Here is a 22,018-nt window from a genome sequence, read left to right as displayed (position 1 = left end):
ATAACATGGTGAAGGATGGGAATTCCAGAACACTTAATTGTGCCTGTGAGGAACCTGTACGCAGATCAAGAGGCAGTTGTTCAGACAGAACAAGGGAATACTGAGTGGTTTGAAGTCAAGAAAGGTGTGCGTCGAGGCTGTATCCTTTCACCACACCTATTCAATCTATATGCTGAGGAGATAATCCAAGAAGCTGGACTAACGAACGGGGCACCATGCAGATGATGCAACCTTGCTTGCTGAAAGTGAAGAGGACTTGAAGCACTTACTAATGAAGATCAAATACCACAGCCTTCAGTATGGATTACACTTCAATGTAAAACAAGAATCCTCACAACTGAACCAATAAGCCATATCATGATAAACAGAAAAGAATGAAGTTTTCAAGGATTTCATTTTACTTGGATCCGCAATCAACACCTGTGGAAGCAGCAGTCAAGAAATCAAAAGATGCATTGCATTGGGTAAATGTGCTACAAAAAAAAAAAAAAAAAAGGACCTCTTTAAAGTGTTGAAAAGCAAAGATGTCACTTTGAAGACTAAGGTGCGCCTGACCCATGCCATGGCATTTTCAGTCGCATCATATGCATGTGAAAGCTGGACAGTGAATAAGGAAGATGGAAAAATTGACGCCTCTGAATTGTGGTGTTGGCGAAGAATATTGAATATACAATGGACTGCCAAAAAGACGAACAAATCTGTCTTGGAGGAAGTACAACCAGAATGCTCTTTAGAAGCGAGGATGGCGAGACCGCATCTTACATACTTTGGACATGTCGTCAGGATGGATCAGTCCCTGGAGAAAGACATCATGTTTGGTAAAGCAGAGAGTCGGCGATAAAGAGGAAGACCTCAGTGAGATGGATTGACATATTGGCTGCAACAGTGGATTCAAACATAACAATGATTGTAAGGATGGCGCAGGACTGGGCAGTGTTTCATTCTGTGGTACATAGAGTCGCAACCAACTGGACGGCAGTTAACAACAAGATTTGTAAGGTACTCATTCACATGATTAACCGATTAATAAAAATAACAGACATTTTGAAATTTCATACTCTGTTAGAATTTTTTGGTGATAGATTTAAGCTGTTTTTATATACCTAAACCCTAAGAACCTCAATGCAATATTCATTTAACCAGTACTTTATGAAAAGAATAATAAATGGAATAAAAACAGAAGATTGCATTTTTAGTTGTATACTTGTTCACAATTTAGATCTTAAAATTAATGTAGAACAGTAAAAAAGAAAAAAAAGGGGGGGCCCATTTAATTTTATCATGAAAGTTGGTATTGTTTCTACAATCTTGAATTAGGGTTAGAAGAGTAGTTTTTGTTGTTGTTGCTTTGTCTTACCAACGAATTACTGAAACACACTTTTTTACCGTTGATTTTGTGTTCATCTTTGTGAAATTTTGCATTTAAATTTCTTTTGACAACCAATAATGGTATATAATCCCACCCCCAAAATAATTTTATTATGAAAAATTTTAAGCATACATAAACTTACAGCAAACTTTTGCTTTTTGAGATTGCTGTGAATTGAATCTGAAGTTACAGCATCCAAGTTTTTTCTTTGTTTTTGAGGGCAAAACCGTTCTTTAATTGGCTTAACATTAGGTCCTGAGTTTCTTATTCTTAAAATGGTTACTCCAGGAGGTCTATAGTAATTTGAGTGACTTCTCAATAGGACAAAACTAAAAACCAAACCCATTGCTGACGAGTCCGTTCTGACTCATGGCGACCCCATAGGATGAGTAGAACTGCCCCATAGGGTTTCCAAGGAGTGGCTGGTGGATTTGAACTGCCAGTCTTTTGGTTAGTATTCAAACGCTTAAATCACTTTGCCGCCAGGGATCCTCCCAATAGGAAGACACTGCAAAAGAGGAGACAGGAACTGTAAGAATTTATGAACCCGATCTGAGTGGTGTCCTATGAAAGAGAAGAGACATAGACAGGGGAAAGATCACCATGTGACCACAGAGTTATGCTGCAGCTGCAAACCGGTGAACACCTGAGGCTACCAGAAACCAGGAGAGGCAACAAAGGATCTTTCCCTGGAGCCTTTGGAGAGAACTTGACCTTGCCAACACCCTGAATTTGGACTACTAGCTTCTAGAAGCATGAGACAGTAAATTTCTGTTCTTACAGAAGAAGGAATTTATTAACCTCTAAGGGAAGAACTTGAGCTTTTTAAGAAGAGTATTGTCTCATTGATACATATATACCTATGTGATATTACTAAGGTCTTGTTCTTACAAAATTTAGATGCTTTTATTCTACGTACTTTGTATTTTTGTTGTAAATTAAAATTACTATTGTGAGTTTAATACTGGTTTATATTTGTCAGTTCCAATAATTGGTAACATTTCTATTATAAATATGAAATACTCCTTTGGGTGAAGGTTTTTACTCAACGGAGCGCTACTGGCACAGTGGTTAAAGCACAAACCAAAAGGTCAGTAGTTTGAACCCACCATCTGCTCCGAGGGAGAAAAATATGGCAGCCTGCTTCCATAAAAATTTGCAGCCTTGAAAACCCTATGGAACAGTTACTACTCTGTCCTGTAGGGTCACTATGATTCAGAATTAACTCATTGGCAGTGGGTTTTTCTTCAACATTCAGAAAAATTTCCTTGAAAGAAGTAATTGTATTAAGAATTATATAGCTTTAGGTGATGTTTAAAGTGATGTCATGGGTTTTAAAACTAGGATGTTTAGAAAATTTTAGTTAAGTGGTATCTTCTGCTTTTGTCCTTTTTGTGTGTGTGTGTGTGTGTGTGGTGTTTGAAGTCAGCTTCATGCTGATACGTCTAGTCAGCTGTTAAAGTACTTGTGCCTTTAAACATTCTTTTTGAAAGTACTCAAGCATAAGATCAGGTTACAGCAGCATACTTCTAATAAAGGAAGCATTATAATGCTTCCCCCTATTATAATGATAATGAAAGGACAAGATTTGATTTTTATGCTTTGACTCTTGCCCTAAAAGAAGATTGTCCAATACTGAAGATGTTACAACTGATGGTGGAAAATAACTTGTGTAAGCTCTTAGGGAAATTTGGAACCTTGATCTAGAAAACATTTTCTACTTAATCTGCCCTATTTCAAATTCGAAGTCTCCATTACATAAAATTATATAGTGGTTTGAAAAGTTTTTTAAAATCCTACTGTCTTTTAAATGCTAATTTAGCATTTCAGATAATTTTTGAGCTTTATAACCAACGTTTTCCTGTTCCTGTAGCTTTTTCCTATTTCTGTAGCTTCTGAATTAAATCTGTATTCTAATAGCTTTTAGAGAAAGAATTTTAAATTTTCTGTAATATATAAAATACAGACCTACTAATGTGGTATTTTAGTTTATTGGTTTAAAACAGCCTTTCTCAGTTGGCTTAAGCTGTAATGATCCAAGGCAGTATTTCTGAATATTATGCATCAGAATCACTTGGAGCACCTGTTAAAACACCCGCAGCATTTCTGATTCAGTAAGTCTGAAGTGGAGCTGAGAATTTGCATTTCTTACAAGTTCCCAGGTGATGTTAATGATGCTGGTTGGAGCATCATACTTGGTGAGATTCATTGCCTTAAAGATACCTTTGCAGGTAATAAGCATCTCAAAAAAACCAGTCGCTGACAAGGCAACTTATTTTCATGGCAACCCCATGTGTGTCAGAGTAGAACTGTGCTCCACTGGCTGATTTTTTGCAAATAGATTGCCAGACCTTTGTTCTGATGCCTCAGGATGAACTTGAACCTCCAACTATTTGGTTAACAGCTCTGCCCATTAACCATTTGCACCACCCAGGGACTCACCTAAGTATCTAGATGATACTAATTATGTACCATATTTGGGAAAATTGAGAAAATAGTCAATAAGTCCCGCTGTTCTGTGATTTAGATGAGCAACCCAATTGAAAAAAGTCTGGTTTAGAATGGTCTAGTTTGTGTCATAAAAATGAGCATGCTGTTTAATATAATTCAGCAGTTTAAATATTTAAATATTATGTTTATAAATATTTCAGTATTAATTGTAGACCAGTTTTTTATTTTAAACAGAAATGCCAGTCTTGCTGGGTAGGTAGATATCTATTTTCTAGATTAATGTTTGCTTCATACTTATATTTAGAAGCATGAATTAAAGATGTATTAAAAGCAGAAAACTTGCTGTGTTCAGAATGTCATGGAATGATTTCAGGCTTTCTTGAAAGTAAATTTTGCTGATTGTATCTTACTTGTTTTTTTTTTAGTACCTTTGAAAGAAAATTCCACAGGCTGTTGATACTAATGGTTTATCACTTTAACTTTATGTCTGCAGAAAGGGGTAGAAAGGAGGTCAGTGGGCAAAGCTGAGGAGAATATCGGCAACAGTGAGAAAAGAAAGCCAGGCTTGTTGGATGGTTTTAATTGTCTTATGAAACAGAAAGGCTCATTGTAAAGTAAGGAAGAAGAAAATAACAAATAGGCAGATGTATAATTATAAATTTCTGTAACTTAACAAGAACTATACGATTAAGATAAAATCTAAGTTACCTTTAGCTCCAGTAGTTTTTTATGGCTTTAATATTCAGAAAGCATCCACTTTACTTTTGCCATGCAGAGCCCACTTAACAGGAATATTTTCTTAATTTGGACTTTAGGGCGGCAGCGATGACTCTTCGTACGGTGTTATTGTCATTGCAAGCACTATTGGCAGCAGCAGAACCAGATGATCCACAAGATGCAGTAGTAGCAAATCAGGTAAGATGGCTGCTTTTGAAAGACTTTCTCTGTACTTACCTGACTCTTTACATTAGTATTTTGCAATACTAAGACGTTACCGTACTCTCTTGAAACTAAATTTGCAAATGGTTTCCCTTGTGGTATAATATTTTCTCAGATGTATAGTGAAAATTGTATTGATTTTTAACATACTAGTTTAATTGGGTGTATAGTAGATGATTTTTTCTAACGTGAAAATGTTTAAGCATTCACAGAAGTTGAATTACACATGTGTGTATCCATCTATCTGTCCCACCATTCAATGATGATTTCTCCATGATGATACTTCTGATTAGCTCCTACTGTGGCACTGAATTGGCATGATAATCAGTGACCTTGTAATTGCAAAATTGAATAAATATTTTTCAATTCTGGTCTTATATGATATCTCTAAGGCAGGGGTAGCAAACTACATCCAGCCTCCTGTTTTATTGAAATAGAGCCACACATTTGTTTACTCTGTGTTCCAGCTGCAGCGGCAGAGTTGAGTAGTTGCAACAGAAACAGTACGGCCTGAAAGCCTAAATAAGATATTTGTTACCTGACCTTTTAGGAAAAGTTTGCCAGTTCTTGCTCTAAGGCATTAGGATTTCCTAAGCATTCTTTTTTTCCTCCCTAGAAAATTTTTTCTCCCTTGACTTCTGAGACACTGTCTTCCTAACTTCCTACAATTATTTATTTTCCTCCTGCCCTTTAAACGTACTTCCTCGCTTCTGACATTGTTCCTGATGTTATCACTTGTACATTGTTGTTGTTCTTAGGTGCCGTCAAGTTGGTTCCGACTCAGCAGCCCTATGCACAACAGAACAAAACACTGCCTGGTCCTGCGCCATCCTTATAGTCGTTGTAATGCTTGAGCTCATTGTTGTAGCCACTGTGTCAGTCCTCCTCGTTGAGGGTCTTCTTCATTTCCTCTGACCCTGTACTTTGCCAAGCATGATGTCCTTCTCCAGGGACTGACGCCTCCTGACAACATGTCCAAAGTACATGAGATGTAGCCTCGCCATCCTTCCTTCTTAGGAGCATTATTTGTTCATTGTTTTGGCAGCCCATGATATATTCAATATTCTTCATCAACACCACAATTTAGAGGCGTCAGTTCTTCTTCCATCTTCCCTATTCATTGTCCAGCTTTCACATGGGTATGATGCAACTGAAAATACCATGGCTTGGGTCAGGTGCACCTTAGTCTTCAAGGTGACATCTTTGCTTTTCAACACTTTAAAGAGGTCCTTTGCAGCAGATTTACCCAATGCAATGTGTCGTTTGATTTCTTGACTGCTGCTTCCATGGGTGTTGGTTATGGATCCAAGTAAGATGAATACTTGACAACTTCAGTCTTTGTTTATCATGATGTTGCTTTTTGGTCCAGTTGTGAAGATTTTTGTTTTCTTCATGTTAAGGTGTAATCCATACGGAAGGCTGTGGTCTCTGATCTTCGTTAGTAAGTGCTTCAAGTCCTCCTCACTTTCAGCAAGCAAGGTTGTGTCATCTGCATAATTCAGGTTGTTAATGAGTCTTCCTCCAATCCTGATGCCCTGTTCTTCTTCATGTAGATAAAATGTTCAGGCTTGACATCTCTCTTGAGCGTAAGAGCCTGTTTGCAGCTGGATAGCTCTATCTGAATGCTCCATGGATACCTGAGCACAACATTGCCAAAACTGAATGCAGAATCTTAAAACCTGCAAACCTGTCTATCCTTCCATCATCTGCTTAGTTAAATATCCAAATCACAGACTTTGCAGTCCTCCCTGTGTCTCCTTTTCCTCTGTTGATTCCATTCCCAGTATCAGTCTTTCACAGTTTTTACATGCTTCTTCTGATTGCCTTAATTCATATTCTTTGTATTTCTCGTTTCAGCTCCTCTGAAACATCTCCCTTCCTCACTTTCTTCTTATCCCCCATCATTTTCTACATTGATACATTAACTTTATAAAGTGCAAATTTTATTCCACTTTACTACGAAATCTTTTATAACTTCACTATCACCAACTTAAGAGTCCAAATTCTTCAGTTTGAAGAGTTCCCTTCATGAGTTGCACTGTCTACAAACTGAACCCCACCTCCAATAAAATTTTTTTTAAATAATATTTCATTGTGTAAGGTGAAAGTTTACACAGCAAATTAGTTTCCCATTTAATAATTTCTACACAAACTCGTCATTGATATTGGTTATATTTTTTCATAATGTGTCCACATTCTCATTCATTCTGTTCTTTTTGGTACCTCTTCCAGTACTGTAGTTTCCCTGCCCCCTTATTTTCTCATCTTTGCTTTTGAGTAATTGTTGACCGTTTCGTCAGTAGATAATTTTCTTAAAGGAGCTCATTACTCACAGGTGATATTCTTTATTTTATGAGCCAGTCTGTTATTTAGCTAAAAGATAACCTCAAGGGATAATTTTGGTTTAAGGCATAAAGAGTATCTCAGAGCAATAGTTTTGGGAGCCCTCTAGTCTCAGTCGGTCCAGTAAGTCTGGCCTTTTCAAGAATTTGAGTTCTGTTCCACATTTTTCTCCCATTCTATCAAGACCCATCTATTTTCTCCCTGATCAGAATGGTTGGTATTGGTAGCTGGGCACCATCTAGTTCTTATGGTCTCAAGGTAGGTGAGGCCATGTTTCATGTAGACTGTTAGTCCTGTATACTACTTTCTTCTCATGAGTCTTTGGTTTCCTTCTTTCTCTTTCGTTCTGGACGAGTATAGACCAATAGTTGTATCTTAGATGGCCACTTGCAAGCTTTTAAGGCCCTGGACACTACTCACCACATTGAGATGTAGAATATACACTTTATGAACTATATTATGACAGTTAACTAAGTTGTACTTTCAAGATTATGGTCCTAATCCTTCAAACCCAGGAAACCTATCTCGCAACATGTTTGGTTATGTCTGAGAAGTATCTGTAACTGTGTCCCCTTTGTGATTTATTATATATCTGTATACACACATATATGGATATACATGCATGCATACACATACCTGTGTATACGTATGCCTGTAGATACATCTGTGTACGCGTGTACCCATGTATTCATACCTATACGCAAATATGCCTATATACATATTTGTGTAACTAGTCATGTATTTTTTGGGTTGTTACTGGTGTTGCAAAATTATATGTCATATCCTTGACCAAAAACATCCTTTTCTATTACGCACTTCTTAGTGACAGCATTTATCTTGGTCTGGCTGTATGCACTTTACCTACATTTAATGCTGTCTTTTTCCCGTTAGCAAAAACAACAGGTGTCTACAATCTCGAGAGTGCTTTCCCCTCCCCCCACATAATCACCAGTGAGCATTGGTCTCTAAATGTGTGTGTGTGTTGTTCTTATAAAAGTGTGATCATACAATATTTGTCGCTTTGTGATTGACTTATTTCACTCAGCATAATGTCCACCAGATTCATCCATGTTATGTTTTGAAGACTAATTATTACTAATTGCTTCACAGTATTCCATTGTATGAATGTGCCACTTTTTGTTTACCCATTCATCTGCTGATGGGCAGTTAGCTTGTTTTCATCTTTTTGCCATTGTAAATAATGCTGCAGTGAACATAGGTGTGCATATATCTGTCCGTGCCTCTTTTATTAGATCTCTAGGGTATATATCCTTTTAGTAGCTTCATTATCACCAACTTAATTGAGTCCAAATTCTTTAGTTTGTGAAGTTCCTACATGAGTTGAACTAGCTACAAACCTAGCCTTTTCTCTAAAATTGTCGTTCCTCAAACTTATGTTGTTTCAAGATCATGTTCAATTATACATGTGTTTTCATCCAGTCTGCCATGTTTCCTGTGCCTAAAATGACAGTTTGCCTTTTTCTCTTAACAGATGTCTCTTTGTTCTTTACGATTTTAATTTATAACCTCTTAAGGGAAACTTTATTTCCTTTGAATAGCTGTTCACTCCTTGTTTTATGTATAACCTTGTTAATGTGCCCTACTCTTGTCTCAAAGTGAATTAAACAGTATTTTCAGTTTATATTTTGCTTTACTAAGTAATGATGGTCTCCAAATATTTGAGAATAAATTGATATCTTTCCAATATGTATAGGAAATCTTTCCTTTTAAAAAGCAATGTATGTTGTTGTTCTTGTTAATTGTTGTTGAGTTGATTCTGACTCATGGAGACACCCCATGTATTTAAAATAAGTGTTCTGTAGTGAGTCAGTAATCATCTCAGATCATGTTTTAAAAGTACTTTGCATATATGGTTTCCTTAAATTATTGTCCACTGATATAGCTGTAGCAAAAGAGCAAAATCTAGTTGTTTTACTAGTCCAAGCTGTGGTTAGTACAAATGTTAGTCACATTTATTGGCGTATATCCACATGATTTTAGAATCTAGTAATTCAGTGTTGAGTTGGATAATGTTTGCAGCTTCACGGTATTTAGAAACATCTCTGAAACCTCTCTTCAGTTAGTATTAGTGTTCTACTACTTGTATTTGTTGAAATTGGAGATTAGAGTTTATAAATGTTATTTGTCTTTGTTTTTCTTCAGTTAGCATAACTTGTGAGTCAAAGTTTTAAGTCAGATAGTCTTGAGTGACTTAGCTTGTTTGCAGTGGGAAGTCAGTCACATTTTAAATGTAAATTAGTTTTATTTAGGAAAAAAGCAGGCTTGGGTAATTAAGAGCTGAACTACTAATCTTGAATATTGTAACTGTATTGTCATATGCATCCATTTTTTTTCCCCTATATAGTACAAACAAAATCCTGAAATGTTCAAACAGACAGCTCGACTTTGGGCACATGTGTATGCTGGAGCACCAGTTTCTAGTCCAGAATACACCAAAAAAATAGAAAATCTATGTGCTATGGGCTTTGATAGGGTAAGTACTTAAGGGCATATTGATTTTTATATACTGATTGATTTTAAATTATTGCTGCAAAGCTTTGTCTGACAAAAGTGGTTCAAAGAATAAGAGGCATAACTAAATCTAGTTTTGATAAACAAATTTTCTATTTAGTTGTTAAAATAGGTTATTCATAATTTTTTTTATTTTGATTTTTAGAAACAAATGGAACACAACTCATAGAAAAGAAAAATGATTTCTCAGTATAAAGACAGCATTTTGAAATTTTATTTTTTTGTCTTTTTTTCTTCTCTACAGAATGCAGTAATAGTGGCCTTGTCTTCAAAATCATGGGATGTAGAGACTGCAACAGAATTGCTTCTGAGTAACTGAGGCATAGAATGAGAGCTGCTGATATAGTCGAGCTTGCCCCTTCTTGAGGAGCATCAACATCTGTTATTTTTAGGATTCTGCATAGATTTCTTTTAAACTGGCATTCTTGCCTAATGATGTTATCTAGGCACCATTGGAGACTGAAAAAAAAAAAACCTGCTCTGTAAATAAAGCTAATTAAACGTCTGTGTAAATTTAAAAAGGGGAAATACTTTAATTTTTTTCTTACTTGATAGTGTAAAAATTCTTTGAGCTAGGCTAAAACCATGGAAAAAACATGCCACTTTACTGTTTAGCAGTGTACCAAGACTAGGAAGAGTTTGCTTCAGGATTTTGTTGAATAATTAAGATACGATTTTGAGTGTGTCAGGGCCATTCAAATTGTTGGTGTTGCATCACAGCTACCTTAACTGTTTTTAACATGGATCCTCTGTGCCTGTGAATTTACTTGCATGCCTGTACTTGACTTCTTAGGATGGTTAGCTGAAAAGACCACCATTTTAAGCATTTAAGAATTCTTAAATATGAGATTTATCCAGAATTGAAGATGGTGACCTTATTCAGAGCCTTTTTGTCCTTGTCAGCAGACTGGGACATCTTATCTATTTTTTTCCTCTCTACCACACAGCTAATATTCCGTATTTGATGGGGAAGTGTGCTGAGGGACGGTATCCCTTGCTCCATTTTTAGGTCATAGGCTTGGAATGTTTTGTCACAGTTCTTCAGACACTCTTAAAGCTTTCCTATGTAAGTAATAATGTGAAAATGGAGCTGCCAATTTTATTTGTCTTGCAAAAACAGTAAATACTTGATGTTGCAGTGTTCCCGGATTTAATGAAAGAATCCAAATTTAGTTTTACAGTGAATTGGACATCTTTTCTATTTTTAAAACTATCTTCGTAGATGGAATTTTTCTTTGAGAACTTGCAAGGATGCAGTCAACTGTTTGCCGTAGTTTTGTAGCCTGATCTTGGGCTTTTATAGAGATTGCTTTACTGGATACTTCCAAAGTCACTCTTGCTTGCATTTTCCCCGTATTGACACATGAAAGCTGTGTTGGTGTTTTACTGTACATACTTCAAATGCACATAGGAATAGAAGTGTGTTACAAATCTAGCTTTCTTTATGATGTTTCTGATAATATGAGAATTGGAAACTTTACCTTCTCTTGTATATAGTCAGACTTTCTATTCATATTAAAGTTACATTTCATTCTAAGTTCAAAAGTTTGAAAATTATTAGTTTGCCAAGCTCAAACACTAATGCGACCATTTTATGAAGGTTGAAGTGACTTATGCAGGCAGTTCTATACATAGAAACATAGCTCTTATTAAATTTTCAGGACCAATGCAAAATAACAAAATTGTAATGGAATCAGACTGAATTAAAGTAAGACTGTATATAGAAAGTCATAAAAGGTTTGTTTTCTTAAAGTGTTATTTATCCTAAATTATAATGGTTAAAGTGTTTGGAAAATAATTTTTTTGAACCATGAATTCAGCATATCTTCATTTGACTTCTCAATAATCTTAATACTAGAAGCAATAAAAAAAAAAATTATGAAGTATATTGTTATGTTAAGGATGTGAAGGTTCTTCTAGAAACGTATAAGGCTTTCCCTAAATGACAGTGAACTCCTGTAGTTGGTATTATTGCATAATAAACACAAGTTGCTGTGTTTTTTTCCCCCATATGTTCACTTAAGCATAAATTTCTTTATACAATCATCTCCTCTTATTGTTACAGTTTATTTTCTAAAGATGCCAAAGGAAATAAGATTTTTCTTTATTTATTTTAAGCAGTTAAAACCTTATACCTTTCTTTATATTTTGAAGGTAGTTGGGAATGTGTGAAAATATGGATGGTTTTGCTCTATTGTTGGTCAGAATTAATTTTTTTAGTGGAGGGTGGCTTGGTAATATAAGTAATATTTGGATTTTTTTTTAATATTGAATACATCTACATAGTTTACTATTTGTCTATATTATCAGGGTATATTTAATTGTCCTGTGGTTAGACAAAGGAGGGAGAGAACTCAGAAGTTACTTAGTGTTTGGGGGCAGCTATATCTCGCCTTTGATTTTTATACTTAATTGGCCCCAGAGGGTACCTACTCATCTAACTATAATTTAACATCCCTAGTGCCCAGGAAATTGGAAAGTATGATGATATTTAGTTTGTGAGATTCTCCATAATGGATTTTTTATTATAAAAATTTGTTTACCTCATTTACATGTAATGTGATGATAATCCCACTTTCCTTTCTGGTCCATTTCCCATTGTCCCTTTTGTTAATGTTGTTTTTCATTTCACTACAGGTAGATATATTCCCCCAGACATAAATTAAGGCAACTACTTTTTTCCTATCTTATCTTAAATGTTTGGAACAAAGACACTAAAAGTTTAGACCTAGGAAAGAAGTACCCTGGTGGAAATTATTTTCATGATTTTCAATGTTTCTGAGATGTGTCAGTTTTAAAGACCTCAAAGTATGGTTTAAAAACATGCAGTTAAATCCCAGTTAGGGCAGGGAGATATTCTAGAAATCTCTAGTAACTCTATAGGTTTTATTGTAATTGTGTCTGTTTCCTCAGTGTGTGCCTGACTCTTAAAAGAAGAAATAATTAGTCGTATATTGTATGACTACAGGATAAATGAGTAGTAGTTTGCAATCCAAATAAGTATACAGCAGTATATATCTAAATATTTGAGGAACTTGGTACTAAATTAAATGCTCTGAATTGGCTTCCCCAAATGTTTAGAACTATGGCTGTGGGTTACTTAAATACATAATATATCCAAGGCTGTATCGAAGTTTGTAGTCAGAGTACTTTGCTTTTGAGGAGATTAATCTATGAAATGAAATTAAGACTGATTTTCCTTTTTTTTAAAGTACATCACATTTGTGTTTGTTGATGGCACTTAAAACTATGCAAAATCTTTCAAGTATCTAAGAAAGAATTGACAAAGTGGATTTTGCTTATTTTTATGCACTACAGATTGCAGCATATTGTGTTAATGTTTAGGCTGCTTAAATTGTAATGTGAAAAGCAGATCATGGCTGTAAGTGTATGACTGAGATAGGCTTTTAACTCTCTGCAGTAGGGAAATGATAACTTCCATAATCTCATGCAGCAGCACAGGAAATTAAGAATTTCTTGTTGTTGTTGTTTTAAATATTTAAGATGGATTTGAGCAGGGAAGAGCTGGAGCCAGTTATAGCTTCTTCCTGTACATAGATGGAAACAATGTTTAGATAAGAAAAAGGAAGCTTCTGTTTACAGTTAAATTTATTTCATGGACTTTTATAAAATGGTATTGTATTAATCACTTTTTCTGGTTTAAGGAATTTCAATTCCAGGGTACAAACCATTGATTCTAAAAATTTCCATTTCCATTGTTTTAGTACCAATTTAGAATGAATGCTTAACATCAGCTAGTTGCTGTCACTGGGGAAGAAGGCAACTTGAAGTATTTACTGATAGCCTTTTTTTTTTTTTTTTTTCCAAAGTGTGACTTTTCTGCAGTGTCTACATATTATGTCACGTGTTCTAATTGCACTGTTGCAACATGGATCAAAAATCTTACGGCATAGGGGTAGGGGAGTATTAATAGTTCCCTTGTCCCGTTTGTTACTGCTTTATTGGACTGATCTACCCTCATAAACCTGTGATCATCACCTAAATGTAAGTTGTGAATGTGTCACCTCTGGCTTGGTTATTTCAACCATGCTGCTATATATAATCAGTGTAGCACAGTTTTCCAGTTTGGTTCTAGAGGATGAGTGGATACAAATTGCACTGTGCTGTTAATGATCCTTGTCTGCTTGCTGTTACTTCCTTTTTCCAGGCATCATAAAAGCTAGACTATTCTTTGGGGGGAAAGAGACTTATTTAATGTAATTTAAAGACCTTTTCAGTAGAAAATGAAATGCTATTGAAAATATCTATTTTTTAGCTTTCAGCAATTGATGGTGCTTTGTTGTGGTGTCTGCTGGAAGCCTACTGCCATTATAGGGATTCTCATTAACCTCACTGAGAAAGAACCTTGCTTGTTAGCTTCTCTAGATCTCTATTCTAAACAATCTTGTTAGTGATGATAAATTCTGTAGGAGGGTCTATTCTGAGCCAATAACTTCCTGTAAGGGGAAAATGGGTGGGTTACCAGAAAGACCATTGAAGTAGGGTGGGCTGTGGGTGGAGGGTTGGGTATTTGTCTTGAGAATTAAAAACTACGAAACACTTTTGTACACAACTGATTTTTTAAAAAATAAACACACATTTTTAAAGATGTTGAATTTTTTTTCCCCCTTACTGGGAATGCTTACAAATAAATGCATGCATGTTTTCCCCTGAAAACGGTTTATATCTTATTTCTGGATACTCATCAGTTAAGTCTCCACGTTACTTTAAGCAAGCAAAAGAACCAGATATTTCTCCTTGACAGATTCATAGTGATGAGCATATGTTGATAAATGCAGAAAATGTATCGGGTTTTTGAATTTAAAAACAAGCTGGAATTGTCTAGCTCTACTTAAATCTATTTATTTGGAAATAGAATATTATTTGCTTAGGTTCTAATCCAAAATTTAGAGAAATCCAGAGTTGTCTGGTATTGAAGATAAAACTGTTGTTTCCATATATTCACATAACATCTTTCTGAAAAGGCTGTATGGTATTGTGGAAAAGACTGAATTGTTTCAGAAAGTACTGAGTTTTAATCCCAGCTTTTACCCCAGATTAAAGAGCCAAAACTTTTCTGAGCCTCAGTTTCCAATTCTAGATAAATTATCTGCCCAGTACTGTGCAGCATATTTGTGAAGATCAAATAAAATGATGGAGTGAAAGTACCTAATATACTTGTATAGACTTTACTTGGTAGCATGAGATAAACTTTGGCTAAACTGCAAGAGGACTATTTTGTGCTCAATCTGAGACCACCAACAGAATGGCTGATTTTAAACTTTTGTTCTGGATTGGCAGGGGAGCCATTTGTCAAGTCTGTTTTGGAGGTGTAATGATTGCAAATTATCGGTGGATTACCGCTTCATTAATCCTGATGTTAGGTTCTTTGGTCAGGGTTTGTACTAGTTACTCACATGGCAAAGTTTGAGCAGGCCTGTGAGTTTCTGCTGCCCAGACATGGAATTGCTCCTGTACCAGTATGAAGTGCTCTTTTATGGAGCAAGACTGTGTATTAAAAATCAAGGATGATAAATGGAATTTGAGTGAACTCTCATGCCAGTCCCTAGCAATGGATGGTCAAATTTTCAAAGGCCAGCAAAACACTTGGTACATGTTTTGATCATCAGAGAATCTAAATTTTTTAGTGGATGACATGGCTTAGCTAATGAGCTTTTAGGGCTGTGTCCTACATTAATATACTATTTCATGTATTTGTGTTGTAATATTCATTTTTCCCCATTTGGTTTCAGTAAAAATGTGTTAAAACAGTTCTAGAGTCCTACTTAATATCCTTTTTGTAACTTTTAATAAGAGTTAAACCAAAGAAGTCCAGGTTATTCCAATTACAGTACTTGTAGAGCTATTAGTAACACACATATAAAACAAGGAAAACATTGCATAAAACTGGACAAAATTTGAGAAACTCAAAATATATTTTATTCTTTTACGTAACGTAGTACTTTGTTCCTCCCTTACAGCCGGACAGCATTAGGGCTGTGTGTACAACATACACCTGTTGTTTAAGGGCAATTAATAGTGCCTTTACTCACAGAGCGAATATTCAGCTCTTTAGTTATTTTTCAGCTCTCCATTTTTAATACGGGTAGAGTGTATATTTGCTATGCATATTCATTAGTATTTGCATTGTATTGATGGATAAATGACCTCATGTCCTAAGCAATAATGAGAGCAGGATTAAGTGATACTCCATTCGTGTCTCTCAATCATAGTCACAGGATTATAGAATTTTAAGAAGGGACCATACAGTCTAACTTTTTTTATAGGTTCCTTAACTGAGCTGTGGTGGTGCAGTGGTTAAGAGTTCCGCTGCTAACCAAAACGGCAGTTCTAATCCACTGGCCACTCCTTGGAAATCCCAAGGGGCAACTCTGCTCTATAGGGTCGCTATGAGTTGGGATTGACTGGAGGGCAATAGGTATAACAGCCTCAGTTAAGTGAGTTGGTTACCCAGAGTCATACAAGTTATTTTTAGTAGAAATCTACAAGAGGCACAATATCATTATTTATATATGCCTATTAAACTTGGACAATGAATAAGGAAGACTGAAGAAGAGTTGACACCTTTGAATTGAGGTGTTGGTGAAGAATATACCATGGACTGCCAAAAGAACGAACAAATCTGTCTTGGAAGAAGTGCAGCCAGAATGCTCCTTAGGGGCAAGGATGGCGAGACTTGAGTCTTACGTACTTTGGACATGTTGTCAGGAGGGATCAGTCCCTGGAGAAGGACATCATGCTTGGCAGAGTACAGGGTCAGTGGAAAAGAGGAAGACCCTTAAGGAGGTGGATTGACACAGTGGTTGCAACAATGAGCTCAAGGCTAACAACGGTTGTAAGGATGGCGCAAGACCAGGCAGTGTTTCATTTTGTTGTGCATAGGGTCGCTATGAGCTGGAACCGACTTGACGGCACCTAACAACACAACATTAAACTTGGTAGCATTCGTGTGTATGTGTATCTGTGGTTAACTTTTTTAAAAATTGTGTTTTAGGTGAAGGTTTACAGTGCAAATTAGTTTTTCACTCAAAATTTTTACACACATTGTTTTCATGAGATTGGTTGCAATCCCCGCAATGTGTTAGCACTCTTCCCCCTTCTCTTTCCTCCTTGGGTTCTGTGTGTCCATCCAGTTATCCTGTCCCTTTCTGTTCTCTCATACTTGCTTTTGGGCAGGTATTGCCCATTTGGTCTCATATGCTTGATTAAGAAGCACGTTCCTCACGTGTGTTTGTTTTATAGGCCTGCCTAACGTTTGGCTGAAAGGTGGGCTTCGGGAGTGGCTTCAGTTCTGAGTTAGCAGGGTGTCCAGGCAGCTTGGTAGCAGCATTCTGAGACCTAAAATGTATGTTTTCTTACAAGCAATAGAAAATGTGTGCTGTCAAGTCGATTCCAACTCTCAGCAATGCTATATGACAGAGTAGAATTGACTCATAGGATTTCCTAGGGTGTAACATTTATGGGAGTAGATTGCCAGGTCTTTTCTCCTTTGGAGCCGCTGGTGAGTTTGAACACAGACCGTTCAGTTACCAAGTGCTAACCATTGCACCACCACATCTCATTAATAGAAAATGTAGAGGGCTGGTATCCAAGCATGAAAAGGAAAACCAGTTCAAGTAAGGGCGGGGCCTTCAATGAATCCTTGCAGTATGAATTGAATAGTGTTTTAGTGAGCTACCTTTGCGTATGTTTAGGGTTCAAGAACTCTACAGAGGTTGATTTATAAACATCAATCTTTTTTAGAATGATTACCTCTAAAATAATAGATACCAATGTCGTTAACCTGCAGAATCAAATTGGCTGCAAAAAAAATCACTTAAGCTCTTGATTGCATGTCATATTTGTTCTGTGTATGTGAGTAGAGGTACTTCTCAGGTTAACATTACTCTTAAGTTGTCATGACAAGCAAAATCAAAAGGCAAGATTATAAGGAAACAGGATAATAACTCTGCTGAGGTGATTATTAGCATGGTTGATTTTCTTAAAAAGTTTTATTTCCCCAAATAATGAGCCCTCATTTTTTTTTTTTTTTTAAATCAGAGTTAATGATTTTTTTCCCTACCTCTAGTACTACTCCATAGAGACAATAGCTTTTAAATTCTGATTTTTGTTTTTAGGTAGTTGCTTAAATCAGTTGCGGTGAAGTTGATTCTGACTCATGGTGGGTCAGAGTTGAGCTGATTTTTCTAAAGCAGATGACCAGGCCTTTCTTCTGAGGCATCTCTGACTTTTGGTTAGCAGCAGAGTGCGTTAACCATTTGCACTGCCCAGGTGGTTACCTACAGGTCACTAAATAATACGCTAATTCCTCTTTAGGCAGTGGGTTTGGTTTTGGTTTTAAGCTTCTTTTGTAACTTTAAATTGCATTTTTGTTGTTCCATCAATTATACATAGTACCACTTGGCTACCTGTGTTCATTCCCAACCTTTTTCTTTATTCTTCTGTATTGGAATTTACCTAGAGGGATGGCTATTGCATGGACAAAAGCATTGAAAAACAAGGGTGGTTTTGTGGGGAGAGCTTGTATAGGTAAGGGCAATTATTGAAACAGATTGCTTTGGAACTGAGATAGAGATAAGGGAAATGACTAAAATGAAACGAGACTTTGGTAGAAATTTAGATTAGGGTAATAATTGGAAGAAACAGGTGAGAGATCATGAAAGGCAGAAAAAGCAAGGTGTGGTGAAAGACCAACTTCGTGGGGCAGGGCAAAAATGCAATAGCGTCAAGAAAGACATCCACGTAGGGAGTGCAACCAGAAATCTTGGCGCTAAATGCTTTGGTAAACCTTTTAATTTGTTCAAGTTGCCAGTCCTTTGTTCTATCTCCAGCTGTCTCGTCTTCATTCACCTGGGTTAAAACTCTCTTCGCTCTGCCTGTTCTTTTTGTTCTGATTCATATTGAAGTGTTATGTCTTCCGAAGGGTAACTTCTGACACTCTTGGCTACGTTTTGGTGGGTCTTATTGAGGATTTTTTTTTTTCTTTCATCTGGCAGATCTTTCTCTAATAATTCTTTCTCCTAAACTTTAAATATGCTTTTATTTCCTTATCCTTTCCCTGACTCCACTTGCCACCACAGATAAACGCTGCTTCTCAAACAGATTGCTTCCTCATTCTTTTCTTTGTGCTTTAACACTCCCAATTTGGGTGTGGGCTCCATCATGGCACTAAAAATGGTTTGAGAATCCTACAGTCTTCAACTCAGAGATTTTAAGGAATGAAGCCTTCGTTTGCCCAGGGGAAAAAGAAAAAAAAGCCTTCGTTTGCCCAGAGATAACGTTAATTACTGGCATTGCCAGACTGAGAACTTAGGTTTTATATTACCTTTACGTGCTTTGCTTTATTTAGTTATTTTTACTAAGCAACTTTAGTGATAATAAGATGTACTCATTTCAAAAAACTTAGGTTTCAAAAAATAAGCTCTACCTCAACCTCTAGGATTTACTTAGTATTTTGGAATATTCTTTCCTTCAATATACGGTTTTTACATGATTGAGCAAACACTGTATAATTATTAATATTTGTCTTGTTAAACATGATGATAGGTCCTTAAAAATTATATAACCATTTTGAATGGCTGTAGCTAGACCACTATTCTACATATTCTTACCTATTAAACACGTAGTTTGTTTCCAGTTTTTCTCAATTACAAATTATGTTTGCATGGACTTCTGATTAAACATGATGGATGGAACAAATGCTTTAATATTAGCTCCCCTCCTAAAACTCCACTGAAATGACAAAAATTTAAAGGTAGGAATCTACAAAGACAAAGAATGGGAGAGAAGACAAAATGTCAAAATACTTTTGGTGTTTCGTATTGGAAGATTGAAAGCAGATGTAAGAGTTGTTCGGTGCCATCGAGTAATTCTGACTCAAAGTGACCCCATGTACAACAGAACGAAATGCTGCCCAGTCCTGCGTCATCCTCACAACCGTTATGCTTGAGCCCATTGTTGAAGCCACTGTTAACCCATCTCATTGAAGGTCTTTCTCATTTTTGCTGACCCTCAGCTTTACCAAGCATGATGTCCTACTCTAGGGACTGATTCCTCCCGATAACAGGAGTAGAAACTGATTTAGTATAGCAGAGGAAGTTCAAACCTGGAGTACTGATTAGAAACAAGCTGATTTTGTTCCTTAGAACCCAGGAAGACCTAGAAATTGGGGGAAAGATTCTACAGATTGGAGGGAGAGATGTTGGGCTCAGAGAGGGGATTGGTTGAAATTCTCTATACTTTCTACCTAGTTAGATACCTAGGTATCTACTGACACCATGGAAGAAGAATTGCTGTTTTGAAGATTTTAAACAAAAAGGCTTCAGACAGATACCAGTCATAGACTGATAATGAGGTCAATTAGAAGTCTAGATGCCTCATTCCTAGAATGTTGACAGTTCAGGCATGTATACTCTCCCAGGGAGAAGGAAGAGAATCCTAGAGAAACTTGCAGATCCCAGAGAAAAGACTTTCAGATTCAGACATCTGATGATTTTGCAGTGTCAAAAGTATGAACAACTCAAGCATCACCAGATATTTGTTAGGTGCTGTCAAGTCAGCTCCAATTCATATCGACAATATGTCCAACAGAACGAGACACTGCCTGTTCCTGTGCCATCCTCACAATTGTTGCTATACTTGAGCCTGTCTTTGCAGCTACTGTGTCAGTCCATCTCATTGAAGGTCTTCTCTTTTTCGTTGACCCTCTACTAAGCATAATGTCTTTCTCCAGGGACTTGTCCCTGCTGATGATATGTCCCAAGTATGTGAGACCAAGCCTTGCCATCCTTGCTTCTAAGGAACATTCTGGCTGTAGTTCTTCTAGGACAGGTTTGTTAGTTCTTCTGGCAGTCCATGGTGTATTCAATATTCTTAGCCAACACCATGATTCAAAAGCATCAGTTCTTCTTTGGTCTAATTTATCAATTGTCCAGCTTTCACATGCATATGAGGCAATTGAATATGTAGCTTGGGTCAGGTGCAACTTGCTCCTCAAAGTGACATTTTTGCTTTTTACCACTTTAAAGAGATCTTTTGCAGCAGATTTGCCGGATGCAACGCATCGTTTGATTTCTTGACTGCTGCTTCCATGGATGTTCATTGTGGAGCCAAGTAAAATGAATCTTGATGACTTTAATCTTCTGTTTATCCTGATATTGCTTATTGGTCCAGTTGTGAGGATTTTTGTTTTCTTTATGTTGAGGTGTAATCCATACTGAAGGCTGTAGTCTTTGATTTTCGTCAGTGCTTCAAGTCCTCTTCACTTTCAGCAAGCAAGGTCGTGTCATCTGCATAACTCAGGTTGTTAATGAGTCTTCCTCCAATCCTGATGCTGCGTACTTCTTCATATAGTCCAGCTTCTCGGATTATTTGCTCAGCATACAGATTGAATAAGCATGGTGAAAGGATACAACCCTGACACACAACGTTTCTGGTTTTAAGCCACACAGTATGCCCTTGTTCTGTTCAAATGACTGTTCTTGGTCTATGTACAGGTTCCTCAAGAGCAAAATTAAGTGTTCTGAAATTCCTATTCTTTGGAATGTTATCCATATTTTGTTATGATCCACACAGTTGAATGCTTTCAATAGTAAAACACAGGTGGTAAACATGTTTCTGGTAGTCTCTGCTTTCAGCCAAGATCCATCTGACATCAGAAATGATATCCTTCATTCCATGTCCTCTTCTGATTCTGGCTTGAATTTCTGGCAGTTCCCTGTCAATGTACTGCTGCAACCGTTTTTGAGTTATCTTCAAGTCAAATTTTACTTGCGTGTGCTATTTGATAATTTCTACATTCTGTTGGATCGCCTTTCTTTGAAATGGGCATTGCAGCCTGAAATAAATCAAATGTGCAATTAAGACACAGTGATAATTACTGGTGATTGGAGTGCTAATGTTGGAAACAAAGAAGAAGGATCTGTAGTTGGAAAATATGGCAGTGGTGGTAGAAACGACGCTGGAGATCACATGACAATTTTACAAGACCAGTGACATATTCATTGTAGATAAACTTTTGTAACAGCATAAACGGGGCAATTCTATTCTGTCCTATAGGGTCGCTATGAGTTGGAATGATTCAACAGCACCAGGTTTTTTATATACATGGATCTTGCCCATGGAATACACAGAAACCAAATCAACTACATTTGTGGAATGAGTTGATGGAGAAGCTCAATATCATCAGAACAAGGCCAGGGGCCAACTGCAAAACAGACCATCAATTGCTCATATGGAAGTTCAAGCTGAAGCTGAGGAAAATTAAAACAGTCCATGAGAGTCAAAGTACAACCTTGAGTATATCCTATCTGAATTTAGAGACCATCTCAAGAATAGATTTGACCCATTGAATACCAATGACCA

General features: G+C 36.6%; 1 protein-coding gene across 2 annotated transcripts in view; it reads left to right on the top strand.

Annotated features, from left to right (window-relative positions):
• Positions 1-10,162, top strand: part of UBE2K (ubiquitin conjugating enzyme E2 K) — a 62,477-nt gene extending 52,315 nt beyond the window's left edge. For both annotated transcript variants that reach the window (XM_023549804.2, XM_010591425.3), the window contains 3 exons: positions 4,636-4,735; positions 9,468-9,596; positions 9,879-10,162. In XM_023549804.2, the coding sequence (XP_023405572.1) occupies positions 4,636-4,735; positions 9,468-9,596; positions 9,879-9,953 (304 nt within the window). In that variant the 3' untranslated portion in view covers positions 9,954-10,162. The remainder of the gene's footprint in view (positions 1-4,635; positions 4,736-9,467; positions 9,597-9,878) is intronic.
• Positions 10,163-22,018: the final 11,856 nt, after the last annotated feature.

This window comes from Loxodonta africana, chromosome 5 (assembly GCF_030014295.1).
Source record: "Loxodonta africana isolate mLoxAfr1 chromosome 5, mLoxAfr1.hap2, whole genome shotgun sequence".
In the NCBI taxonomy this organism is placed as follows: Eukaryota; Metazoa; Chordata; class Mammalia; order Proboscidea; family Elephantidae; genus Loxodonta; species Loxodonta africana.
The sequence above is the reverse complement of the archived record's forward strand: the minus strand, read 5'-3'. Positions and strand labels throughout refer to the sequence as shown.